The sequence below is a fragment of the Neophocaena asiaeorientalis genome, unplaced genomic scaffold, assembly GCF_003031525.2.
Source record: "Neophocaena asiaeorientalis asiaeorientalis breed wild unplaced genomic scaffold, Neophocaena_asiaeorientalis_V1.1 scaffold229, whole genome shotgun sequence".
NCBI lineage: Eukaryota > Metazoa > Chordata > Mammalia > Artiodactyla > Phocoenidae > Neophocaena > Neophocaena asiaeorientalis.
Window position 1 is genome coordinate 653,552 of NW_020174096.1, and position 25,687 is coordinate 679,238.

The window sequence follows — 25,687 nt, forward strand, 5'->3', positions numbered from 1 at the left end:
TGTAAACAATTTGTCAGGTGTCCTAGAATGCACTCTTTTTTAAAAATGTGTTTAATTTGGTTAATCCTAATAAAATGAGAGAGGAGTGCTAAAGGTTAAGCAGTTGGTCTTCAAAAGTGGTTTTCATGGCATTTTTCTCATATCTACCATCTTCCTGTGGTAAACAGTTTTGACTAGTCGATATCCTTCTGTCATATACCAGACCATGAAAGCCTGTTCCAGGGGATTATACCTATCGGCACGGTCCCTCAAGATTACTAAGCAATGTGCTTTTATTTCATTGAACACATAATTTTATAACTGATAGCAAAACGTAACTCTACAAATCACACGAAACTAAACGATTTGTTCTGGAATCAACTGTTGGAGAAAGAGGCAACTGGTTGAAAATGGATCATGAAGACGAGTGACCTGGGAGTTTGGTAGTGTCATTCTAACCCCGTTCTCAAGCCTTCTCTGGTAGAGTGCATTTCATGTACTCTGTAGTGTTACCTGAAGGAAAATCACATTTTAACCCATCCTTCCATGAATCAAGCTCTCACTGAAAGGGGTGCATAAAACCTGTGGGATGCAGGTAATCCAGCCCACCGAGCTGGAGTCTGCAGTTGCTCGGGGCCGCGGGGAAGGAGGCCAGGTCTACCGCGGCTGGATTCTGTGGCAGGGGTGGCGGGGCCTCCTTGGCTGGTTCTTCAAACGGAGCCAGGTTTTGCGCTCGCCGATCCTGCACCAACACCAGGATGTTGCTATCCATCACCCGGGACACCTTCGAGTACTCCTTGCTGGTTTCAGGGGTGCTGGTCTTCTCCGCCCGGCCGCTGTTCTCGTTTTGTTTCGGGAGCAGCGCCAGCGCTCCATCTTTGCTGACTTTGTGGATCTCCACGTACTCCAAGTGTTTAGCAGAGGTCAAGGGGGTCTTGTCCTGGGGCAGCAGCCGTGCCGCATCTTGGTCAGTCTTGGAATGGAAGCTTTCTGACTCCCCGTGCTCAGCTGCTTTTCCTTCCCCGCCAGTCTCAATGGTTTGCGAGGGTTTTAAAGCACGTGTGTCTGTTTTGTCCAACAAAGTGGATGCAGCACCTGCCGTGCCCAGGCCCAGCTTACACACATCAGCAACGCTGTGGTAAGATGACCTGGAGTAGTGCAGGCCGGGGGGCTGCAGCAAAGGCCACGTTGAAGATTGGGATCCGCTGACATGAAAAGAGGGGATTTTGCCTTCCACGCTTGTGCTCTGAGGGCCTTGGGGCTGGGTAACGTTTGTTTCGGGTTTCTCTGCCTTCTCAAGGCCCTCAGGAGTGTGGAACTTGGAGGGATTGGCCCGAGGTTCATCACACTTTTCAGACAAAAGGGAAGGGCTGTCGCAGCTGCCCCGGCCAGAGTCACTGTCGGGATCCGAGTGCGTGGGCTTCACGCCTTGCCCCGGGTGTTCTTTGGAGTGAGCTGGCATCAGCTGCTGGTCCCCACTGTCATCCACCTCTAAGAACTCCACCAGTAAGTCCTCGCAGTCGGAAGTGGGAGGGAAGTCTTGGCATCCCAGGGCGCTCAGAAGTTCCTCGGACTTGCCCTTCTATTAAAACACAGACACAAGGCAAGAAGGCTGTCAGGTTCATAACATTCCAAATGGACATCGTAGCCAAGTCTGTGTTCCTGACTACGGGCAGGTGGGATGTGGCCACGGCCTCGCAGAATTTCCCAAACGTCAGACGTCTGTGTCCCAGGCCATCTAGAATCACCTCCTGGACTATTACTCACCTAATATTTTTCTTTAAGTCAATTCACGATTTTAATTTAGTCTTTCTCTAAGCAATAATGATCACGAGTTGAATGGGCAAGTAGTATATGTGCACATAATAAAAATATAACTATTAAATAAGAAAAGCTTGGGAAACATCTAAACCCATAGCGCTCATGCGTGCACTTGGTACTGGGACTCACTAGTTCTGAAATCGGGTTGCTGGCCTCCTAACTGGCTCCCTCACCCCACGTTCTGGAGTCTGGTAGTGGGAAGCTGATTCTCATCTTTTCCTTCTTCTCTCCCTTCTCCTCTTCCTTGCTTCTCCCTCCCTGTCCCTCCCTTCCCTTCCCATCCCACTCCTTCCTTTCCTTCTGCTCCATTTCCCCTCCCTCCCCTCCCTCCCCCGCTTCCTGCCAGCCCATATTCCCTCCATCTCCTTGGGTTCCTCTCCCTCCTCCTTCTCTCTATCCTCCTCTCCCCCGACTTCTTCTCCGGCCTCCTCTTCTTATTTTCCACGCTTCTCCAGATGCTCTGACTTAGGTCAGGGACTGGTGCCTAAGTCTTGGCTCTATTACTTATTAAAGGCTCTGTGACTTTGGATAAGCTGTTCTGTGATCCTCAGTTTCTCCATTTGTAAAATGAGAATAATAGCACCCATCTGGGAAAGTTCTTTTGAGAATTAGGGGTAATGGCATTAAAAATCCAAGAACGTTTTCTTCTGACACGAAAAGCAGTTTTTAAAAGTCATTAAGTCCCTGTGGCTACAAGGTCAAATTGCGAGCTAAACAATAATTCATTTAGTTAGCTGAGATGTTCATGCTGGGTCTATAAAGGTCAGTGCTAGAGACTGGATAGCAGAATAAGAGCCCAAATTCTGGGGCTCTAGTTCCTGCTCTGATATCTGCAATCAGAGTGAATGCCGTCAAGCCAAATTCCCCAGGACTCACTCTTCACCTTCTTGTGCTTTTGGCCTCACAGCGGCTGGGGTCAAGCGACAATGTGTAGGGGACTGCTTTTATATACATCAGTGTTAAGCAGAAGGTCAAATTGAAACTATAGATTTCAACCTGCAGAGAAATTAAAAATGTTCTAACACCTCTTTTCATTGGAAACACTTAAATTTCATTCCCACTTGAATCGGTCTAAATGGGCCCTGGCAAACACCAGTTCCACTGTACTGAACCAGTCTTAACTGAGCTCTCAAACTGAGCAAAAATTGCAATAGGATATTCTGTTACTATGGCCTTCTGTAAGGAACATTCGAGTGAGAGCTTACACCAAAGTATGACGGAGGGGCTGGTGGTAGGTTCCTCTTTGGTATTCATCAAAACATTCACCCTCTTTCTCAATTGATTATTTGTACAAAATGTTTTAGATGGGGCTTATGAAAAGAGCTGATAAACCTAGCAAGCATTCCTATGTGTTCTGAGGTTTTCTTGGCTTTCTTTCATTGTCCTCTGGCACTCAGTATCTGATGGTAAGTACCCTCATGCTTCCCACATCTTTCTGTAAACACACCTGCTGAAGAGGAGGGACAGCTGGTCAAGGATGGCCGAGCTGACCAGGCCACACTGATGGGAACTGTGTGCTCATGTGTAAAGATAACGAGTATAGAGAGGCTGGTCACAATACATTCTTACCTCTGGTACTTACCTCCAGCAGATGAGTATCAAATCCTTTTATTTTTGGCCCAGGAACCGGAGGGAGGATGCAGGTCACCATGCTATAAAAAGATTTGTGAGATAAGATAAATGACACATGTTTTCACTTTTTAATTTTTGAAAGATTAGTGTTATCTCCAAATAGCTGCTACATGGACTATGGTAGATAGAAGTTAGAGTTCCGAGGCTACGTGAAACTAACAGTCAGTGGTGAAGACAATGAATACTTCTAGAGGTCAACATCAAAATGAATTCTAGCGGGCTTCCCTGGTGGCACAGTGGTTGAGAATCTGCCTGCCGATGCAGGGGACACGGGTTCGTGCCCCAACTCTGGCTGATTCTGAAGTGACTAGGGGATTATTTGCTGTTCTTGCCAGATTTTTACTATTTCACAACTGTGAGCCTCCATTTGATGGAAAGAGCATCAACTTCAAATGTGTCTATTCTACTTTTGCTAGCACTGATCAAAGTTTTTAACGGTGAACACACTGCAACGAATGGCTAAAATGAGGTGCTTGAATTATCTGTAGGTTTCCATCATTTTTGTATTGTCTTTCTTGGCCATTATCCCTGACAACCATGATTGGGAGGAGGGTTGATAGACAGTGAAGTACCTGTAGCCCTTCAAAGCCACTGCCCAGACCATAATCAAACAGATGACAGCAGAAAGAACGGCCACAAAGATCCACACGGTTGCATCTGTCATTGAGAAGTCTAAAAAGCAAACAGCCAGAAAGTTTTGATCACATACAACATCATTAAAAACAAACAAACAAAACAAATCAATGAAACTTTTGAACATAAGTTCCGCCCCTCCACACCTTTTCTGATTTGAACATCAATCCAGAGTAACATTAATGATGGATTTAATTTTTTCCAATATCATTAAATTTTAAAGTGGCCTATATTCTATAGTTCTCTAAAATTTTCAAGATCCTTAAAAATATTATTTGATTTGATACTTATATAGGAAGTCCAAGGGTACATGGTCAGTTGCAGTCATAATAATTTAAAAAGCTAACATTTATTAAGTTCTCAGTAAAAGCCATATGATGTTAAGCTCTTTACATACATTGCCTGTATGTAAAGATGAGGAACTGAGACTGTAAGAGTGGTTTACCCAGAGGCATGTAGCTATAAAGTTGTAGTCTGGGGTTTGAACCCAGGGCTTCTGCTTTTATTTAGTAAGAGCCAGGGATGGACTGGATGCACACTCTTATGGCCTGTAATGTGGTGCTCTTTCCAGTATGCCAATGCAAGCCCTGATACTTTGGCCAGGCAAGTTGTCACAAGAGCTAGGTTTCGCCATGCAGTTCTGGGCAAGACTTCTAACTCCACTGACCTTTAGTTTCCTCCCTTTCAGTTCCTAATGGCAATTCTGTTCTCTCTGAATACTTGAGATGGTTGGGAGGAACAAACAAGGTAAAGACTTTGTAAACTGTAAAGTACTTGGAAATGCAAATGATTCATTCCCTGTAGAATGCCAGCCGCCATGTTTAATGGCACTTAAAGAATTGGGTGCCTTTTATACACTGTTCCTTGACTAACAGACCAACATGTAATTGTCTTCAAGGACTGAAAATCAATTCATGCTTTTCAGATGGGATAGCGGCTTACAAATTTTGGGAGAACTAGATGATGACCTTGAATGATAGGAATGGGACAGATGGGGAGGGCAGAATGACGGACCATCAAGCCCTCTGAGACATTTCAAACCCATGACTGCAGACTTATCCTAGAAACTGGTCCTCACTGACAGTGACCCAGGGAGCAATGCTGTACTTACAAATGTCTTTGTGTTGAGTGGAGAGGTGATAAACTCACCTCTACTCATTCTTCTGGCTAAGACTCAAAATAGTTTCTCTGTTAGTAGTTACTACATACAAATTTACCAAACTCATTCTATTAAAAAAAATATTTAGGAGTATAAGCAAAAGGGAGCCAAGTCACTCACCATTAGGTATCGGGATGGAGCTCTCTGGGCTCCACTCACTCCAGAATCCATGGTCTGGCTTGCAGTGAACCTGAACAAGGTATTTCTGCCCTGGATATAAGCTGAGAATCTTAAACTGAGTCTGCTGCCCAGCGAAATGAGTCTAAGGGAGGCCAAGGAAAACAGAAGTCACTCTGACTTGTGTTATGAAGAAAGAGACTTTTTCTTTAGGCAGTAAACTATTGGAGGAGTGAGACCAAATGATCACACTTAGTAAATACCCTGTTCACACCATTCCACCCTCTCAGCCCAACCCTTCCTCCTGTTAAATACTGCTCACACAAAAATCAACAGGCTTTCTATCTCTCCATTGGGAACTCTACTTCAGAAAGACAAATGTTCTGCTCCCTACACCTTGCTTTCTAAATTCTACATTATGGAAGGTGACTAGTTAATAAAATTGGAAAATTATTCTTTTCTAAACTCTAATAAAATAATTGATTCAAGGATCATTCACTGATGTAAAGCCACTAGGTGGAAGAGAACTGGGAATTCATGAACACTGAAGCAATTGTGAACAAATTAAACATGACTTTACAATCAAGGGATCAAGATGTGATCTCCCCGATCCAGGGGCCACGTTTAACATCATTTATGGTAGGTTGACCAGATGGTCTTTGTTTCCTGATATGATGGAATATGAAGCATATATATCACCTCTGAAGTTTTCTTACCAAAAATTGTTCACCTGGAATCTGATCAAGTCTTTAGATCTAATGTCTGGTTACAGGAAATATGGGGGCATAGAAATTGGTTAAATGACCTCACAAAGAACTAATCAGACAAATGCAGAAGGTGGGGCATTCTATGTGACAAGTGGCCCAGTCTCCTGAGCACGTTGAGAGTGAAGGGATATATCAGCCAGCCACAGTGAGTGATCCTGGAGTGGATTCTGGTTTGAACAAACCAGCTGTTAAAAATATTTTTGAATCAGTTGGGGGAATTAAAACATGAACTGACCATTAAATGATATTAAGGGATTCAAAAAGATGATATTAGGGAATTTCAATTAATTTTCTACGTGTGATCTTATTATTTAGGCTATATTTGGAAATATTCCCTTTTTAAAAGAGACATATACTAAACTATTTAAGAGTAGATTATCATAATGCCTATAATTTATTGTACTATTTGCTTACAATGAAGTATTTTAAAGTGAATAAAAATGCCATTAGCCGTGGACTGGTTACACTGAAATTTTTTCCTCCCACTTAGTGCCATTTAAGTACTCTCACAGATGTTAGATCTAAGATATCCTGAGGGAGGTGGGTCGAAAACTTGGCAGAAGTGGCTGTTCAGTTGCAAGGAGCTAGTCATGGGAGAGCTGTAAAGATGAGCCCCCATCCATCCCAGTGGAGGGGAGAAGGCCCTTCCACACATGGGTGGGTAACATCAGCATCAGGAAGGCAATGTGGTGGCCCAATAATTAGGGGGCATGACCTATTCTCAGTTGCAGTACTTCATCTTTGCCAAAGGACAGGGTTCCCTCCAAAAGCTTCCAGTTGACTCACCTCCCACTCAGCTGCCTTCTCAGGTTTTAATCGAATTTCATACTGGAGTGTGAGCCAACCAGATCTTACATCAACCAGGGTGGGTGGAAACCATTTTATCCACAGATATGGTTTTCTGTCTTCTGGCTGTTTTAATTCCAAAGTCAGGTTCACAGGAGGGTCTGGTTCAACTGTAGATATGAAAGAAACTCCATATTTAGTCAAATATGGGTATTTGAATCCAGAACTATATGACTTAGAGGCAGATCTCTCTACCTTTTTTATCTCCATGGTTATGAGACACTTGGTATTTGATGTCAGGTTCCTTTAAGTACAGGTCTGTGAACACCTCCTTAAGAGTGAGGTGCCTAGACCATACTCCCCAAAGCAATCTACAGATTTAGTGTGACACCTATCAAATTACCCATGACATTTTTCACAGAAGTAGAACAAATAATCCTAAAATTTATACGGAACCATAAAAGACCCAGAATTGCCAAAGCAATCCTGAGGAAAAATAACAAAGCAGGAGGCATAACCCTCCCAGACTTCAGACAATACTACAAAGCTACAGTAATCAAAACAGTCTGGTGGGCTTCCCTGGTGGCGCAGTGGTTGAGAGTCCACCTGCCGATGCGGGGGACACGGGTTCGTGCCCCGGTCCGGGAAGATCCCACATGCTGCGGAGCGGCTGGGCCCGTGAGCCATGGCTGCTGAGCCTGCGCGTCGGGAGCCTGTGCTTCACAACGGGAGAGGCCACAGCATTGAGAGGCCCGCGTACGGCAAAAAAAAATGAAATAAAAACAGTCTGGTATTGGCACAAAAACGGACATATGGATCAATGGAACAGAATAGAGAGCCCAGAAATAAACCCACACACCTATGGTCAATTAATCTTCAACAAGGGAGGCAAGAATATACAGTGGAGAAAAGACAATCTCTTCAGCAAGTGGTGTTGGGAAAGTTGGACAGCCACATGTAAATCAATGAAGTTAGAACACTCCCTCATACCATGCACAAAAATAAACTCAAAATGGGTTAAAGACAAATATAAGACATGACATCATAAAACTTTCAGAAGAGAAAGTAGGCAAAACATTCTCTGACATAAATCGTACAAATGTTTTCTTAGGTCTGTCTACCAAGGCAATAGAAATAAAAGCAAAAATAAACAAATGGGACCTAATCAAACTTACAAGCTTTTGCACTGCAAAGGAAACCATATACAAAATGAAACGACAAGGTACAGAATGGGAGAAAATACTTGCAAATGATGCAACCAACAAGGGCTTAATTTCCAAAATATACAAACAGCTCATACAATTCAATATCAAAAAAAACACCAAATAACACAAACCAATTGAAAAATGGGCAAAAGACCTAAATAGACATTTCTCCAAAGAAGAAATACAGATGGCCAACAGGCACACGAAAAAATGCTCAACATCGCAAATTACTAGAGAAATGCAAATCAAAACTACAATGAGGTATCACCTCACACCGGTCAGAATAGCCATCATTAAAAAATCTACAAATAACAAATGCTGGAGAGGGTGTGGAGAAAAAGGAACTCTCCTACACAGTTGGTGGGAATGTAAATTGGTGCAGCCACCATGGAAAACTGAATGGAGGTTCCTCAAAAATCTAAAAATAAGGTTGCCATATGGTCCAGCAATCCCACTCCTGGGCATATATCCAGTCAAAACTATAATTCAAAATGAAACATGCACCTCTATGTTCATAGCAGCACTATTCACAATAGCCAAGGCATGGAAACAACCTAAGTGTCCATCAACAGATGAATGGATAAAGAAGATGTGAGACACACACACACACACACACACACACACACACACACACACAGGAATACTACTCAGCCATAAAAAATAATGAAATAATGCCTAGAGATTATCATACTAAGTGAAGTAAGTCAGAAAGAGAAAGACAAATACCATATGATATTACTTGTATGTGGAATCTAAAATATGATACAAATGAACTTATCTATGAAACAGACTCATAGACATAGAGAACAGACTTGTGGTTGCCAAGAAGGAAGGGGGGTGGCAGAGAGATGGAGTGGGAGTTTGGGATTAGGAGATGCAAACTCATATATCGAATGGGTAAACAACATGGTCCTACTGTATAGCACAGGGAACTATATTCAGTATACTGTGATAAACCATAATGGAAAAGAATATAAAAAAGAACATATATATATATATGTATGTACAACTGAATCACTTTGCTGTACAGCAGAAATTAACACAACATTGTAAATCAACTATACTTCAATAAAATTAAATTAAAAAAAAGAGTGAGGGTCCTAGGGTGCTAGCTTGCCTTACCCTAGTCTCAGCCCCGCTGACCAGTCACATTTTCTCCATTCATTTCTTACCTCCTCAAATCAGTCTCCACTACAGGTGAGAGCAGAGTGAGTGTAACTCTAGTGGACTTGGCTTTATACCTTACAGTTGCCTGAAAAAATAGTTTTAGAAAATTTGCCACTAATCCTAATGCTTGTATGTTACTAAGTAAATACCTAAGAAAGATTGTTTTATATGGCCTTACTAAATAAATATCAGTTATTTAATATAAGTTTTAATTTGAACACAAGACTGAGAAATGCTGATCAAAACATCTTTGTACAAAGGTGCAAGTAAAATGTTCAAGATGAATCCTTGAAAGCAAAGTTTCTCAACCTCAGCATTATGTGTATTTTGGACCAGATAATTCTTTGTGGTAGGGGCCTTCCTTAGCGTTGTAGGACGTCAGCAGCATCTCTGGCCTCTCCCCATTAGAGGCCCTCTCTCCCTGTGTTGCAAACTTCAAAAATATTTCCCGCCATTGCCAAGTACCCTATGGGAGGCAGAGAGCACCCAGCTGAGAATCACATTTCAAGTGTCTTCAGCATAGCTAAATATTTCTCAGTGACAACAATGAAATCTATTTCTGAGAGATTATGTGCCAGTATCTTGTACTGCAGGTTATCACTGGATGAGATTCAAGTTGGTAGACTTTACTGGGGTTAAAACTGCGTTGTAGGGCTTCCCTGGTGGCGCAGTGGTTGAGGGTCCGCCTGCCGATGCGGGGGACACGGGTTCGTGCCCCGGTCTGGGAGGATCCCACATGCCGCGGAGCGGCTGGGCCCGTGAGCCATGGCCGCTGAGCCTGCGCGTCCGGAGCCTGTGCTCCGCAGCGGGAGGGGCCACAGCAGTGAGAGGCCCGCGTACCGCAAAAAAAAAAAAACCCAAAAAAAAAAAAAAAAGAAACACAACCAAAACTGCGTTGTAAATGAACTTCTGTGGCCTGTCACCAACACGGTATGCTGCAGGGTTACATGAGAATTCCATGAACACTTCTTTCATTATTTTGAAAAGTATGGCCCAACACATTCTTTCACCAGAGAATTTGTTTTCCAGAGTCACTATGAATTTGATTCATTTCACTTTTTAAACATACTACTTTTCTTTAGTGATCCCGTTTTTGTTTTTGTGGATAATCTTCATTACAGCAGTTGTGCATGTCAGAACTTCTCTTGCTTTCACTGTTTTGACCTTAAATATTTTAACACTTGAGGGCAGAATATTTGAGGACAAGGAAATTTAAGAAAGAAACTATGCAAATGGAATTATTTGGTGTTTAGCATTTTAAAGACTTCATATCTCAAGTAAATTTATATGAATGGAATTTATTTTATTCCTACTTGTCAGTGGGGTTACTTTTTGATTTTCTTAAGCTAAGATCAAATTCTGTTTCCATCCCCATGCTCATTGCAATAATTTGCTGGGGAGAGACAGAATTCAAATGGGTACCAGTTGATGTTGCAAGCTTTTCTAGTTTTTAAGGATCAATCACTGATAACACGCCAATGGGATGACATACAGCCCGATACTTGAGAGTCCTAGCCTGATTTTCCTTGTCGGTTGGTGTTAGGTAAGTCAGGAAGACTTGGGTGACCTTGAACCTAATTAGCTACTCCTTAGGTTAGCTAAGGCCAAGCCATCTCTTGTCCTAAGCCATCTCTTGTCCTAAGATTCCCTTTGTTGTCCCTGCTAACCCATACAGATCACTGCAGTTATGTCTCATGGCTCAATGTTGATCACGCAAAGCAAGAAGCAGCTCTCAGGTCGATTTTGCTTCACTTTGCTAATGAATTCTGCAAACATCGTGGCTGTGACCCTGGCCTTCAGCCTTCTGTTCAAGCAGCACTATTTACTCCCCAAATTCTTTATTTTGAAAAGAATAGCTCCAGTTGCTAAGAAACATATGTATATTGAGAATTGAATTTGGGGCAAAGCAGTTTGGAGCAATTCCTGTGGGTGGAGAAGCAGATGAGACTCTTCTAAGAGCTGCTACTCCATGAAGCAGCTCTGCCTTTCAGGGAGAGAAATCTCAGAAAAGAAATCCCAGCTTGCCAAGGGAGAAGGGAACATCGGTCGCAGGGGGAGGGCTGGAGAGAAGGATTGATAAGGGAAGCTAAGTAGAACATTCCTGTTGGGTGCAAGGGGATGGGAAGAAGGGTCAAAGGAAGGCATAAGGATTTTACTGTCTTACCATCGTAAATAAAAATTGGTTTACTCAGCCATAAAAAAGAATGAAATAATGCCATTTACAGTGATATGGATGGACCTAGTGATTATCATACTGAATGAAGTAAGTCAGACGGAGAAAGACAAGTATTATATGATATCACTTATTATGGAATCTAAAAAAAGGATACAAATGAACTTATTTACAAAACAGAAATAGAATCACAGAGGTAGACAACAAACTTATGGTTACCAAGGGGGAAGGAGGGGGAGGGATAGATTGGGAGATTGGGATTGACACATACACACTACTATATATAAAATAGGTAACTAATAAGGACCTACTGTATAGCACAGGAAGCTCTACTCAATACTCTGTAATGACCTATATGGGAAAAGAATCTTAAAAAGAGTGGATATATGTATATGTATAACTGATTCACTTTGCTGTACAGCAGAAACTAACACAACATTGTAAATCAACTATACTCCAATAAAAATTAATTAAATCCAAAAAATTGGTTTAAAACACTCAGTTGGCAAGGATGGTGTGAATTTTCTCATCTTTCTTTATGGGAATCTATCCATAAGCCAAGAAGACTCAAACTGAGTTTGACTATTGGTAGATTCATATTGGAGTAACAAATTCCTCACCAATCACCCTTCCCCTTACCTATGTAAGTCACGTCCACGTAACGTGGATCCGAGGAACTGCTTCCCATCTGGTTCGTGGCGTTTACTGTGATGATGTATATCGTCCATATGGAGGTGTGCTTCTTGTTAAAGTAGCAGGAGTTGGGACCACCAGTTTTGTAGTCCGGACATTCATGGGTGAATGTCTCTCTGCAACGAGTAATATATTAGGAGTCAGTAAGAAAGTGATAAAAAGAGTCTAGTTTTTTCTTAATAGATCAATACCACTGGATTTTGGGGAACAGGCATTCCAGATGCAAAAACCAGAGCTGAAGAAGGTCTCCCCAAGTTCTTCTGTCCTGCCCATGTCAGCTGGGGGTGACAAAGGGAAGAGAGTGCTGGAGAACGGGTGGCAGGGTCACATCAGAGCCCCAGTGACTCTGTTTCTCACCAACCCTTCCTGTCTACAGGTTGCTGTGGGCTTTGTGATATATGCCCCCTGCCAATGAACACTTGAATTTTCTGTGGCCAATGCACCGCTTTCCTCAGGGAACCACCATTGGGTCATCTCAGGACACTGGGACTTTCCCCTGCACATACACACGGGGTGGGGGTAATGCACGAGGCAACACTTATTGCACATATGTTTTGAATTACATTTCATTAAAAAAAGATTAAAGGGAATACAAGCTGCAGGGTATTTCCAATTACACTAAGTCAGCCACAGAGAAAAGGGCCTCTGAAAGGAGATATTTCAGGCCCAAGAGGCTCCTTAGGCTGCTCACGTTTAGACTTGGGGGCCTCCACGCAAGACTCACCACAGAGGTATGCAGGCGTATTCCACTTTGCTCGCCACTTTGAGTTCCTGAGATCTGTTTGCCTGACACCCCTTTGGGTCCCAGAAGGGATGGCAGCTTTGTGTACCAAGTCCTGTCACTGGGAAGTGAGCCAGCTGTTTCTACTAGTAAATATTTTCTTCACTGGGGAAGGATACAGCCGTCCCTGGATTTCCAGGAGGGTCTCATTGTAACTGTGACAAACTCCTTGCCCAGAGATCACCCTGTTTACTCTGCACTGCAATTTTAGCTCCCAATATGTCTTCTGGGAGATCATGGGTCCATGGATTTCCTAAGGAAAACACCTCATCTTCCTTTTCTTGTAGGGCTTGTTATTTTCTTGCACAAGAATCAAGTTCGAAAAGCTAATGTACCACGGTTGTCAAAGATTACATGATAATACTCTTAGGTTACAAAAGTAATGATTACAAAAAATGGCACAAGGTTGATAGATAAGCATCTAAAATTAACTAGCACTTAGGAAACACTTATACGTGACCTTGGGCTACAGCCTAAACTTACGACAGGCAATGAGAGCATTGCTGGATTGTGTTGCCGAGGTGGTGGCTGAGCTTATGTGCATGAGGGAGCTCGGCAGGGACATTAAGAGGAAGACGTGGACGCGTATGTTTGATTCCCTTCCTCCAGTAGCAGGAGTCTTATCGGTGTCCGTTCAGGGAAGCGTGGCAATTAACCCAGAGTCAGTGTTCCTGTGGCCTGGAGAGTGAGGACACCCAGCTGCGCTTTGCTAGGAGAGAAGAAAACGTTTACCCTTCCTTGTGGTAAGTCAGCGTGTAATTGGTAGGTAATCCTCCGTCTGCCCCAGGCTTCCACCAGCAGGTGAATGTTTCCTTTTCGGGAGAACGACATTTAAAGATCTCAGGTTTTCCAGGAGGTGACTGTCCTAGAAAAAGCCAGAAGCCACTGGCGTCAATATTAAGGTCTGTTCAACTCTCTGACCATTCTGCTGGTGACAGAAGCAGACTGATGGGGCCAAGGCCAGTGATGAGGTCTCGGCGGGAGTAGGCCTAGGGGTGGAGGGCTCAGAAGTGCCAAGGTGTCAACATCCAGCAACACTCCTCTGTGGGCTGCGCCGAAGTGGGCAGGACTCAGAGAGCTTTGCGGTGGGGGGTGTGTGTGCGTGTGCGCGCGCGCGTACTGTGAGATGGAGATACTACACTACTGGAGATACTACACTACTACACCATGTAGTTTCAACAACGGTGAGCATCAAGAGTGCTAGGGATACATATGGACTGAGAAAGGCTGTGGCCCTTCTATAATCCCATGGAGTCTACGGAGCGGAAACACACCCACAGCCCCATAGAAAGAATTCTTCCCCAGGCACAAGCATCCTGTAGTCATTTGCTAATCCAGTGCTCTCTGGGCCCCTCCCCTCTGGCTCACTAACCACCATCTTTCTGCCATTCCCACACGATGAACCCAGCTCTCTTCTCTTGTTCTTTCACTGTATCACCGAGGCTCCCCCTTGAGCTGCTTCCTCCCCATCTTCTCTGTCCCTTCCTTTTCCCCTTCACTCTTCCTTGATTCCATTCTTCTTCTTTTTTTTTTTTTTTTGCGGTACGCGGGCCTCTCACGGTTGCGGCCTCTACCGTTGCGGAACACAGGCTCCGGACGCGCAGGCTCAGCGGCCATGGCTCACGGGCCCAGCCGCTCCGCGGCATGTGGGATCTTCCCGGACTGGGGCACGAACCTGTGTCCCCTGCATCGGCAGGCGGACTCTCAACCACTGTACCACCGGGGAAGCCCTCCATTCAGCTTTGACCTCCGATTCAGCATCACAGTCTGGCTCCCCATCCTCCCTGCCTCCATTTCCTAATTTGGGTTTTTGGTCCCTTTTCCCTTATATTTCTCCCTCTCCCCCTGGGTCTTTATGGGTAGGAGGCATGGCAGCTCCTACAGGTGGCTGCTCTTGCGGTTACTAGCTACCATCATTATCTAGGAGCTGTACTTAGTCCCAGCTGGAAGCTAGCAGGGCTGAAAGAGCTGATGTGGAAAACCCAATGCCAAGTGGATGAAGGTTTTGAGTTCCCTAATCCCCAAAGCTCTTGGTGAGCTGGCTCCCTCTTCTACTCCTTGTCTGTCAGGTCCAAAGAGGGAAACAGTGGCCCTGATGCTGCTGGGCTGGGGGCCCCATCCACAGCGAGCCACGTAACCCCAGTTGGTGTTTAGTTCAGGAAATCAGGAGCAGAGAGAAGAGCTTCCAGGTGGTGGTCCCTCAGGCTCTGGGGCTTCTCTGTTTTCTGCCACACTTGCCCTTCACCCCTCATGCTGGCTCCCGGGTAGAACTGCTAGCAGGTCAGAAAGAGCAAGTTTGGAGGAGAACACAGGTGGGAAGACAGGGCACTAGGCAAAACCGCTGGAAAGAAGAACTGAATGGAATGGGACGATGCGGTGCACAGGCTGGGGCCGAAGTCACCAGGCTGCGTGTCAGCCGGAGCCCAGCCACCTCCCAGCCCCCCGAAAACGGTCCACGCCAGACAGCCTGGGGCCAGCTCTGCCAATGTTTGTAATGTTGCTGTCCTCTAGGGCACATTTCTTCAGGGTAATTTCACAGGATGAAGCGATCTTTTGTTTGTTTGTTGTTGTGGCTATAGGGAGGAGTATGTGAGGTAGAAAGGAAAGTTTACTTTTAAAAAAGCACAAAACTTATGGCTCAATAATGGGCATATTTAGAAACCAATTAAGGCCACTGTTGATTATTTGAGTACTTAAAATTTCCTTATGGATTATACTGATCTCTGCGGTCCTTTTTCTCTGAAAGCTTCTCTCTCTCACATTTCACTGGTTATTAATAGTACCTGGAGGAAGCTCAAGAGAGGAGGGTAAAGTTGTGAAATTATAATTAGTTAAATGTTTCTTTCACCCACTTTAGAGGAGATGGTTACAATGAATGGACTGTCTCACTATCCCTGTAAAATGCACACCACACACAGGCACACACACACACACACGCTCAAATAGAGCCCATATCAGAAGCACACCCACCTACCACAGAGGAGTAATATACACAGGTGCATACTTGTAGAAGTATACACCGGTACACACACAGTTACATACACAGAAATATACACCCACAAATGTGTCCACAGACAGGTATACCCAGAGAAGCATTTGCAATCAGGCACATATAGGGAAGTTAAGATATACACAGGTATACAAAAGTATACACACCCAGAAATACGCAGTGGTAGATACACTGAAATGTACACACACAGGCTCACACACTCTAGTCTAGTTGTGAATTTCATTTCCCCATAACAGAGTTGGCTCTATACCCATTTCCCACCACGTAACAGCAATCCCCTTATAACTCTTTTCAGGTTTTCAAAGATTTTTGTCACACACCTTTTCATCTGACGTGGAAGAAACATCACTATTCTCACTTTGAAAATGTATAAATCCAGAGAGGTTAGGTAATTGGCTCAAGGTTGCACAGCTAGTAAGGGACAGAACCTGAACTGAAACTCTGGTCTGTTGTTGGTAGAGCTCTTTCCCTGCACTCCCAGAATGAGGATGGAAGTCAGAGCATAGTGACAGGTTTTTGCACTAATTGCATTCATTCTTTTGCATTCGTTTTAATCCCCAAAATATTGTAAATAAGTTAATAGCAGCAAATGACATGGACATTTTCATTTCTCGTAACTGCATTGCAAGAGGACTGTGATGGATTCTCCCCTCCTCTCATATAAACACCCCAGGGAATGAAAGAGAACAGGACTGTCTCTTACTTACCATTCAGAAGGTTGGTGTTGAGAAACAGTAGCAAAATGAAAACCACTGTGGATGCCACATTTTCCTTCATGTTGGCTCCCTTCTCTTTCCACAGGAAATGGATCATAGGTTCACTGAAAGAGAAGGCACAGGCAACTTTTTTGAAACGACAGTCGGTTAGACACATGCACCCTCTGGGTGTTTGCAACTGATTCTTGCTCCTTGCTGAACGTGAATAACAAAACAGGAGGAAAGGAATGTAGGAAAATGTGACAAGGATGGCTTGGCTCAGAAGCGTCGCTGCACACATGCTGGGAAAAATGCCACCACCAGAGGTCATCAGATGACAACGTTCAAGGGCAGCCCAGCCACAGCTGGCTCTTTGCACACACCCCAAGGAAAAATTGTTCTCTTTGCACCCTACAGTCATCTAACGATAGATCACCTGTTTTACGTGACATAGATTGTAGTCCCTACAAAAGAATTGTTCTGGGAGGGCTTTGATCCTCCAGCCAAAATTAAGCCTGGCTGAAAAAGTCAGTGCATTCAGTTTAACTCCAACCTGGCCTCACGGATGCCACCAAGTAACGGGGGGCTTCGCCTGAAGGTTCAGGTTGAGAAGACTCTGGAAGCCTTCTGGGCTATGGGCATGGCTGTGAACGATGCAGTGAACTCTAGTGAACCTCCACATGGTTCCTTTCTCCCCTTTGGAAAAACCCCATAAACAAGAAATGACAAATCCCAGTAATAATTCAAGTCCCTTGGGTTTGAAGAATTAAGCAAATTTTGAACCTGCAGGGGTTGAGAGTTTTGAGAAATTTATTATTATATTATTATTTTTACCCTTGGAACAACTTTTAAAGCCTCTAAATGTTCTTCTAAGAAAAAAGGATTTTTAAAGACATTTGGAAAAGGCTCATTAGTCTTTTTGGACTCCACACAACTCTCAGAAAACAATAGATTTGATGAAGTAAGTGTAAATTCTTGGAAACCCATGGCTTACATTTTCCCTTTAAAATTTATGGGTTTTTTTTAAATCAGGGGAAGGGCATCCAGGGGCAAGGCTGCCCGTCTAGGGACGTTGGAAATGACTGAGTGCTGTTTGATGAACCCTGAAAAGACCAGCCTTCCTTTGTCCATTCCTCCTGGTCAGAGGGTGGATCACCATCTGCCAGCCTCACACCACCTAACAGACAACTTCTTGAAGCCTTCCACCTGCTACTACTCCCTCTGCGATGTACTCGGAAATAGAAATCTCAGTGACAGTAGAGGTTCGGTGCACACGGGCGCCATCAAGTGACTCTCTCATAACTGGAGCACCTGGGTCAGTAACAACTCCTGTGAAGTAGCCAGTATCCCGTTCTTTGGGAACCTTCTAGTTGCTTTCTCAGGGTTCTTTTTGAATATCCTCCCAGGTTACATGTTCTAAGCCACCTGCTCTATCTAACCCCTCAGGGTCATCTAATTAAATCAAGATGCTAAAGGCTTATAATGGGTTTCAAGTCATTCCCCCTATGTATGGAACACTTACCATGGGCCAGGCATTATGCTGAGTGTCTTTTAAAAAATTTTTTTTGGCTGTGCTACGCAGCATGTGGGATCTTAGTTCCCTGACCAGGGATCCAACCCGCACCCCCTGCATTGGAAGGGCAGAGTCTTAACCACTGGACCGCCAGGAAAGTCCCTGCGCTGAGTGTCTTAATCATCCAGATTGCACTGAGCCCTCACAATACCCCTGTGCGTAACGTGGGCTATTACAATCCCCCCTTTTTTAAATTTAATTTTTATTTTATATGGGAGTAGGTTCATTTACAATGCTATTTCAGGTGTACAACAAAGTGGTTCAGTTATACGTATACATATATCCACTCTTTTTCAGATTCTTTTCCCGTATAGGTTGTTACAGAATATTGGACAGAGTTCCCTGTGCTATACAGTAGGTTCTTGTTGATTATCAATTTAATACATAGTAGTATGTATATGTTTATCCCAGCCTCCTAATTTACCCCTCCCCCCAACCTTTCCCCTTTGGTAACCATAAGTTTGTTTTCTAAGTCTATCAGTCTGTTTCCTTTTTGTAAATAAGTTCATTTGTATCATTTTTAAAGATTCCACATGTAAGTGATATCATCTGATATTTGTCTTTCTCCATTACCACCCCTTTTAACAGAAGAGGAAATGGAAGTGTAGAAAGGCGTAGTAAATTGTCAGTCACGTGCCATTGGGAGAGAGGAATCTGGCAAATCTGAGAGCGTCTGACGAACCATCCTCATTTGTGGACAGTGTGTGATGAACGTGCAATTATTCCCCATTCTATGGGAGAGACGGTGGAGACCACAGTGACTGAGTCAAGGTGAACAGCACCCCAGCCTCGAACGGGTGTGGAGTCAACAGAGCCAAGACTCAGCAAGCTCAACCGCCATACTTGTGCCTGAGGATCTCAAACACTGCTGTTCTCCCTAATCCAGCTTCACTGGATCCATCTAGACCTGAAAGAGTTTTTTTGTCCTAAAGATCTGATCTCAGCCTGGCTTGGGGATGGGAATTCTACTTACTGGCTGAAGAAGTTCTATAATATCCTTTTATTGAAACTTCCCTTCTCTTTTTGCATCAAAATACTTGAGATCAACTGCTATAAATCACACCTTTTGGGCGAGGTCACGTGCTAACTAGACAGCTCTTCCAAATCAGGGCTCCACGTGTTTTGAAAAAGAAATGCCTGGATGCGGAGCAGGGTGGAGCAGGCAGGAGCAGATACTTTCATCACTTATGCTTCCTGGTATGCTGGTCCAGCCTCAAAGAAACTCTCTAAATAAAGTTTTCCAATAAAAATGCTTTCAGGAAGCATTTTATAAACTAAAAAGAAGTAAGCTCCTCTGGGATTTCCTAAGGTATCCTGGAATCTGTTGACTAGCCACGGGTAGTTTCTGACGCCTTGAAACCCCCATGTCAGGGAATTGGACACACTCCTAGTGGTCTCATTACTGTGTTTCAATATATAATGATTCCCAACTCATCCTGCAACTGACTCTCCGGCAGGGTAAACACAGTGGGGTAAGTAAACCTTCAGAGAGAAAGATAACCTCAACTGCCCACTTTACTGTGCTGACTGTTAACCTGACCATCTATTGTGGTCTCTCCCCACACTAGGCATACCTCCTGCTGTCCACTGATCATTTTTATGGCTGGTGGACATGAGGCTGGGGATAAATTTGGTTTTTGTCTCAGACTAAAAATAGAGTTACAGTATGATCCAGCAATCCCACCCTTGGGCATATATCCGGAAAGGACAACAATTCTAATTTGAAAAGATACATGCACCCCAATGTTCACAGTAGCACTATTTACAATAGCCAAGACATAGAAACAATCTAAATGTCCATCAACGGATGAATGGATAAAGAAGATGTGGTGTATATATACAATGGAATATTACTCAGTCGTAAAAAAGAATGAAACAATGCCATTTGCAGCAGTGTGGATTACCTAGAGATTATCATACTAAGTAAAATAAGTCAGACAAAGACAAACATAATATGATATAACTTACATGTGGAATCTAAAAATGTTGATACAAATTAACTTATTTACAAAACAGAAACAGGCTCACAGACATGGAAAACAAACTTATGGTTACCAAAGGGGAAGGTCGGGGGGAGGGTTAAATTAGGAGGTTGGGATTAACAGATACCACTATACATAAACAACAAGATCCTACTGTATAGCACAGGGAACTATATTCAATACCTTGTAATAACCTATAATGGAAAAGAATCCAAAAATGAATATTTGGGTCAGATACTATATTCAGATCTGAAGTCTGACTCACTTTGCTGTTTGCTGTATACCAGAAACTAACACAACATTGTAAACCAACTATACTTCAATAGAAAAAGTGTAAATAACTAAAAAAAAATTTTGTTTTTGTCTGAGTCAACTCCCCCATTGCAGCAGGATCTTGGTCAAGATTATTCACTCTAAGTGGGGCTGGAACATCTGAAGAGTGTCCACAGACCGCTTTTAGTGATGGTTATAGTGGTAAATGGCTCCAAATATTTGGAGTCCAACTAGGAAGAAGTTAGCCCTATACTCCCACCAGAGGACAGTTATCTTGGTTTCACTCCGCTGCTCCCCTAGTGTGACTGTGGTTTAAAAATGCAAAAATTAAAACTGAAAAGCACGTCTGTAGCAAGTCAGCAGCCTCCACCCCTTGCCCATGACAAACTGTCTTAGCTTCCTCGCTTCTGAATCCTCAGAGACCCTCCCATCTTTATGCTCCTCAGTAATCTTACTCAAATATGCCTTCTCACGGTGCTATGTCCCACTCTGGTATGACCCCACAAACCCTCTTCTTCCTCACCTTGCCCTGCATTAATGCTCATCCGGTTCAGATTCTCTGTCCAAACGCTTCCCTTAATCACTCTTTTCCATTAAGCCAAGTCTCATCAACACAGGCCAAGAGTTGAGAAAGCAGGGGCAGGACAAGAGTGGAGACGCAGACGTAGAGAATGGACTTGAGGACACGGGGAGGGGGAAGGGTAAGCTGGGACGAAGTGAGAGAGTGGCATGGATGTGTATACACCACCAAATGTGAACTGGATAGCTAGTGGGAAGCAGCTGCATAGCACGGGGAGATCAGCTCCGTGCTTTGTGACCACCTAGAGGGGTGGGATAGGGAGGGTGGGAGGGAGACGCAAGGAGGAGGTATGGAGATATATGTACACGTATAGCTGATTCACTTTGTTATACAGCAGAAACTAACACATCATTGTAAAGCAATTATATGCCAATAAAGATGTTAAAAAAATATAACAGACCTGAGCTTTCACCCTTTACCCCCTGGTAGATTTTATCTGCATATGCTGGCTCACCCAGACCCTGAGCCAATCCCAAATGCCAGAAATCTCAGCCCTACCATTTTGTGGGACTTGCTCCCAAGACCTGGTGTCAGGTGGTCTTGAAGTGAACGCAATTCTCACCTTGTCTTGCCTCATCAGCTACTGTTGCCCCAATGCTCTACTCAGACTTTGACTCAGTTTCCCTGACTCTAGAAATGAACCTAGCATGCTGGGCAGGGATTCTGAAGACCTACCTAGCTCTTGGAAGCCCAACTCCCATGGATAAGCAGGGCCCCATCCAAGATTTGAATTTCTTTAAAGAATGTCACACATGGGAAATGCACAAATCATAAGTGTTCTGCTCAATGAATTATCACAAAGTGAATATGTCTATGTTACCATCAGGTCAAGAAATAGAACACTAATAGCATCCCAGAAATCTCCCTGGTGCCTCCCCCCAATCTCTACCCACCCTTCCCAAGAGGAACCACTCTTCTGACTTAACACTGCAGATTAATTTTGCTTACTTTTGGACTTTATAGAAATAGAATCATACAATATGCATTTTTTTGAGTGGGTGTGTCTGGCTTCTTTCATTTCACATTGTTGTATGATTCAATCTTGTTGTTACATGGACTCATGCAAAATTCATTTTCACTTCACCTCATTCATCTTCATTCATATTACATTGAATGAAAGACCATAATTTATTTCCTCATTCTACTCTTGATGGACATTTGAGGGTTCCAGTTTTTGGTAAACTTTGGATTTTGCTAAGATCGATCAAGACTCCGATGGCAGGGGAGCCCTGCACACCTCATACCCACTTTGCGCTCCTCCCCAATTTTCAGTTCTCTACCATCAATGGTTAGGACACCACCTGCCATACCTCCTGACTATAAATGCAAATTAAGTTCCAAATGCCTGTCTGGTCCTAAAAATGCAAACAATCTCATTTCTTGCAAACAAATTTGAAATACATTCACCCATTGTTTGAAATGTTGGGGATTGTGTTACCTGCTCCCTTTGGGGTCTGCTGGGTTGGTGTCCTCTGCCCTCTGGGTCTCCTTACCTGTTGCTCCACCTGTTAGATGGCCTGAGGCTAAAAAAGCAGGGCCAGAACCCACAGGTACCTTTTGACTTCCAGGAATCTGGCATGTCTTTCCAATATAGAATGCTAATATTTAGTTTGGAAAGCAGAGGACATAATCTGCTAAGGGTGGGGAGAGCAGCAGGAAGGATTAGCTATTTCACACCAGGCTCAAGATTAAAGCCGTTTTACAAGCTCTGCCCCAAATCAATGGTCAATGACTGTGGAGAGAATAAGTGAATCACTGAAGTCTTAAAGTTGAAAAAGCAGAACAAGAATCTAAGATAGGGGATGCTAATCTGCACGCAGAAGAACTGGTCCTGTGCTAGTATTGTCAAACACTGGACTTGGAGCCAGTTTAGCGTTCTGTCTTTGACAGGGGAATCTGAAGATGTTTTCAGGATAACATGGCAGCCACTCCTGAATGCAGACATTGAATGCTGCGGATACAGTGCTAGGAGAACCCTGGCCTGAGGGTGGGGAGGTGAAAGTCCTAGCTCTTCCTGCGTTGCATGAAAACATGTGCCCACAGCACTGAAGTGTTTATCTGTCCATAGCCCAGAAATCATAGTTACACATTTGTTTGTGAAATTTCACAGCAGGACGTTTGCTCATATGTCATCCATTATTATTTTTCTTTTCTTTTCTTTTTTTTTTATCACTGCAGTGATCAAGTTTACATTTTATTGCTTCTCAAACAGGTTGCCTTCTCATTCCCTGTCCTGAGATATCCTTTGGTGGGAAACATCTGGCACTTTCCATAAGGGAATCACTTCTATGTAAAATGACCATCCCAGTCGAACCCAGCAGTTTAGTCAGAACATCATGGCTGTGTGGATGTTACTAGAAATAGTAGAGAGACAGTTAGAAAATGTCCACCTCTGATTCCAGACACCCCCTCCCTCCTCTCCTGTGAATCCCAGAACTTCTCGAACTTCTTGAAGACTCTCTGTCTGTGAAAATGCATCCAAGCAGAGGAAGTATGCTGTGCATGACCACAGCTGTGTGATGTAAGAGGTACGCAATTAGCAGAGATCGGATTTGTCCAAACTGGAGCCAAATCAGCGTTGGTACTGCACCTGGGGACTTACATAGCAAGATCTCCTGGCCGCTAACCTAATTGGGATAAATCTCTCACGGTGATGTATGTGCCTTTGCACGGGAGTCACTTTAATAAAACAGGACACTGAATGCTTCCCCACGGCTGGAGGCATCGCTTCCAAATCCAATTACACCGACTCCTCTCACTGGCCGCAACATCCCAGCAGCATCTTTGCTCTCAGAGAGGCTTATTTTCACTCAGCCTCCTGGGCTTGAAGGCAAGAATAGGAACTGGGTGAGTTTCAATTTTCCCCAGTCAGTGCACACTTCAGACAGATGGTGGAAATTGCCCTTTGGCCTGATTTTCAGAGGAACTACTTCCTCATAAGACCATCAATTAAAAAAATCCACAGGGCTTCCCTGGTGGCACAGTGGTGGAGAGTCCACCTGCCGATGCAGGGGACACGGGTTCGTGCCCCGGTCCGGGAGGATCCCACATGCCGCGGAGCGGCTGGGCCCTTGAGCCATGGCCGCTGGGCCTGCGTGTCCGGAGCCTGTGCTCCACAGCGGAAGAGGCCACAGCAGTGAGAGGCCCGCATACCAGAAAAAAAAAAAAAAAAATCCACAAATTGTACATGAAGTTTTGCAGTTTACAAAGCTTTTCCAGACTCCAGTGGTTTTCAGTCCAGGATTCACATTAGAACCATGTAGGGAACTTCTTAAATGAACAAACTCCTATGTCTTGCAAGAGGTTCTGATTGATTCAGAATTGGGTCCACTGGCATATGGACATTTTAACAAAGCCCTCCAGATGATTTCAATGTAAAGTCAGGGCTGGGAACCACTGATGCCGCCTAACACATATAATGTCTCTGCTTGGAGGTTTCCCTCGATGGGAGAGGAAACCGAGGCTCAGAGAGGTAGCTGGCTTTGCCCACCATCACACAGCTCAGCCAGCACAGCAGAAATGGGAATCCAGTCTTTAGACTGGGAGTCCTGCCTCAAATTAACAACAACGCCAAAGACAAAATGACAAAACATTTACACGGTGATCTGTAGTGTTTAAAGCACTTTCACATCACGGTCATACTTTATTCTTACGATAATCCTGTGCGGAGGCAGGAAAGCTATTATTGTTCCTACTACTACGTCATGGCTCCCATGTCAAAGATGAGGAAATGGAAGCCCAAGGGGGTAAGCGTTTTAAACCAACAAGCTTATCTTAAAAGCCTCCAGTGTGCTCAGAACTGCGTGGTGATAAAATCAGCAAACCCTCGTGTAGGACACACTACATGCCAGGCACTGAGATGTAAGTTCTATGAATACGCCCATTTTACAGATGAGGACACTGGAGCCCAGAGAGGCTCCATGAGTTGTCTGAGGTCACACAGCTAGTGAGCAGTGTATGGAGGGAGAAGAACTCTGCAGCTGGGCTCCATGATCTGGGTTGTTAACCGCCATGCTTTGCACTTCTGATGGCTACAAAGGAGTAGTGGCCCCTACCTTCAAGAAGCTCCAACGCACAGAACCCAGCCCAACCATGGCTTGGTGGACAGGTCAGAGGACCTTGGGACCACGGGTTCTGAGCCAACTAAGGCATCCCTCTTTCTGATAAAGGGCTCTCTCAGCACACTCTCCCTTCCCAAAGTTGGCTCTGATACAGGGTGCTGCGGGGATCTAGGTATGGTCCTTCAATAGCAGTGGATGTTCCTCGGGCACTGCTTCTAGAGTCTGTTCTGGGCACCACTGCCCATCCCAGATACAACGGGTCAACATTTTTGGAGGGTGGGACCTAGGAAGGGGCATTTTTTTAAATTAAAAAATGTTACTGGAATATAACTGTGCAGCATTAGCTAAAACCTCTATCAAGTCACATAACAATCATTTCCGTGATGGGAACAATTAAGATCCAGTCGCCTAGAAACTTTGAAGTTTATAATACATTGTTGTCTGTAATGACTACGCTCTGCATGAGATCTCCAGGGCTTATTTATCTACTGATTGCAAGCTGGTACTGGAAGGGGCGTTTTTAACAAGCACTTAGGTGATTCTTAAGGAGCCCTGATTATAGCATAAAGGACTAGGCAAGGCAGCTACTGGTTAGGAGGT

At 44.0% G+C, this 25,687-nt stretch overlaps 1 protein-coding gene across 2 annotated transcripts in view; it reads right to left on the minus strand.

Moving 5' to 3' along the window:
- PRLR (prolactin receptor) overlaps positions 1–25,687 on the minus strand; it is a 128,414-nt gene continuing 102,727 nt past the window's right edge. The window contains exons 3-10 of one of the 2 annotated variants that reach the window (XM_024754640.1): positions 16,631–16,743; positions 13,646–13,778; positions 12,079–12,248; positions 6,895–7,064; positions 5,345–5,486; positions 4,005–4,104; positions 3,383–3,452; positions 1–1,561 (exon numbers count right to left, since the gene is read on the minus strand). In XM_024754640.1, the coding sequence (XP_024610408.1) occupies positions 539–1,561; positions 3,383–3,452; positions 4,005–4,104; positions 5,345–5,486; positions 6,895–7,064; positions 12,079–12,248; positions 13,646–13,778; positions 16,631–16,736 (1,914 nt within the window). In that variant the 5' untranslated portion in view covers positions 16,737–16,743 and the 3' untranslated portion in view covers positions 1–538. The remainder of the gene's footprint in view (positions 1,562–3,382; positions 3,453–4,004; positions 4,105–5,344; positions 5,487–6,894; positions 7,065–12,078; positions 12,249–13,645; positions 13,779–16,630; positions 16,744–25,687) is intronic. The other variant, XM_024754641.1, reaches the window with a different exon arrangement.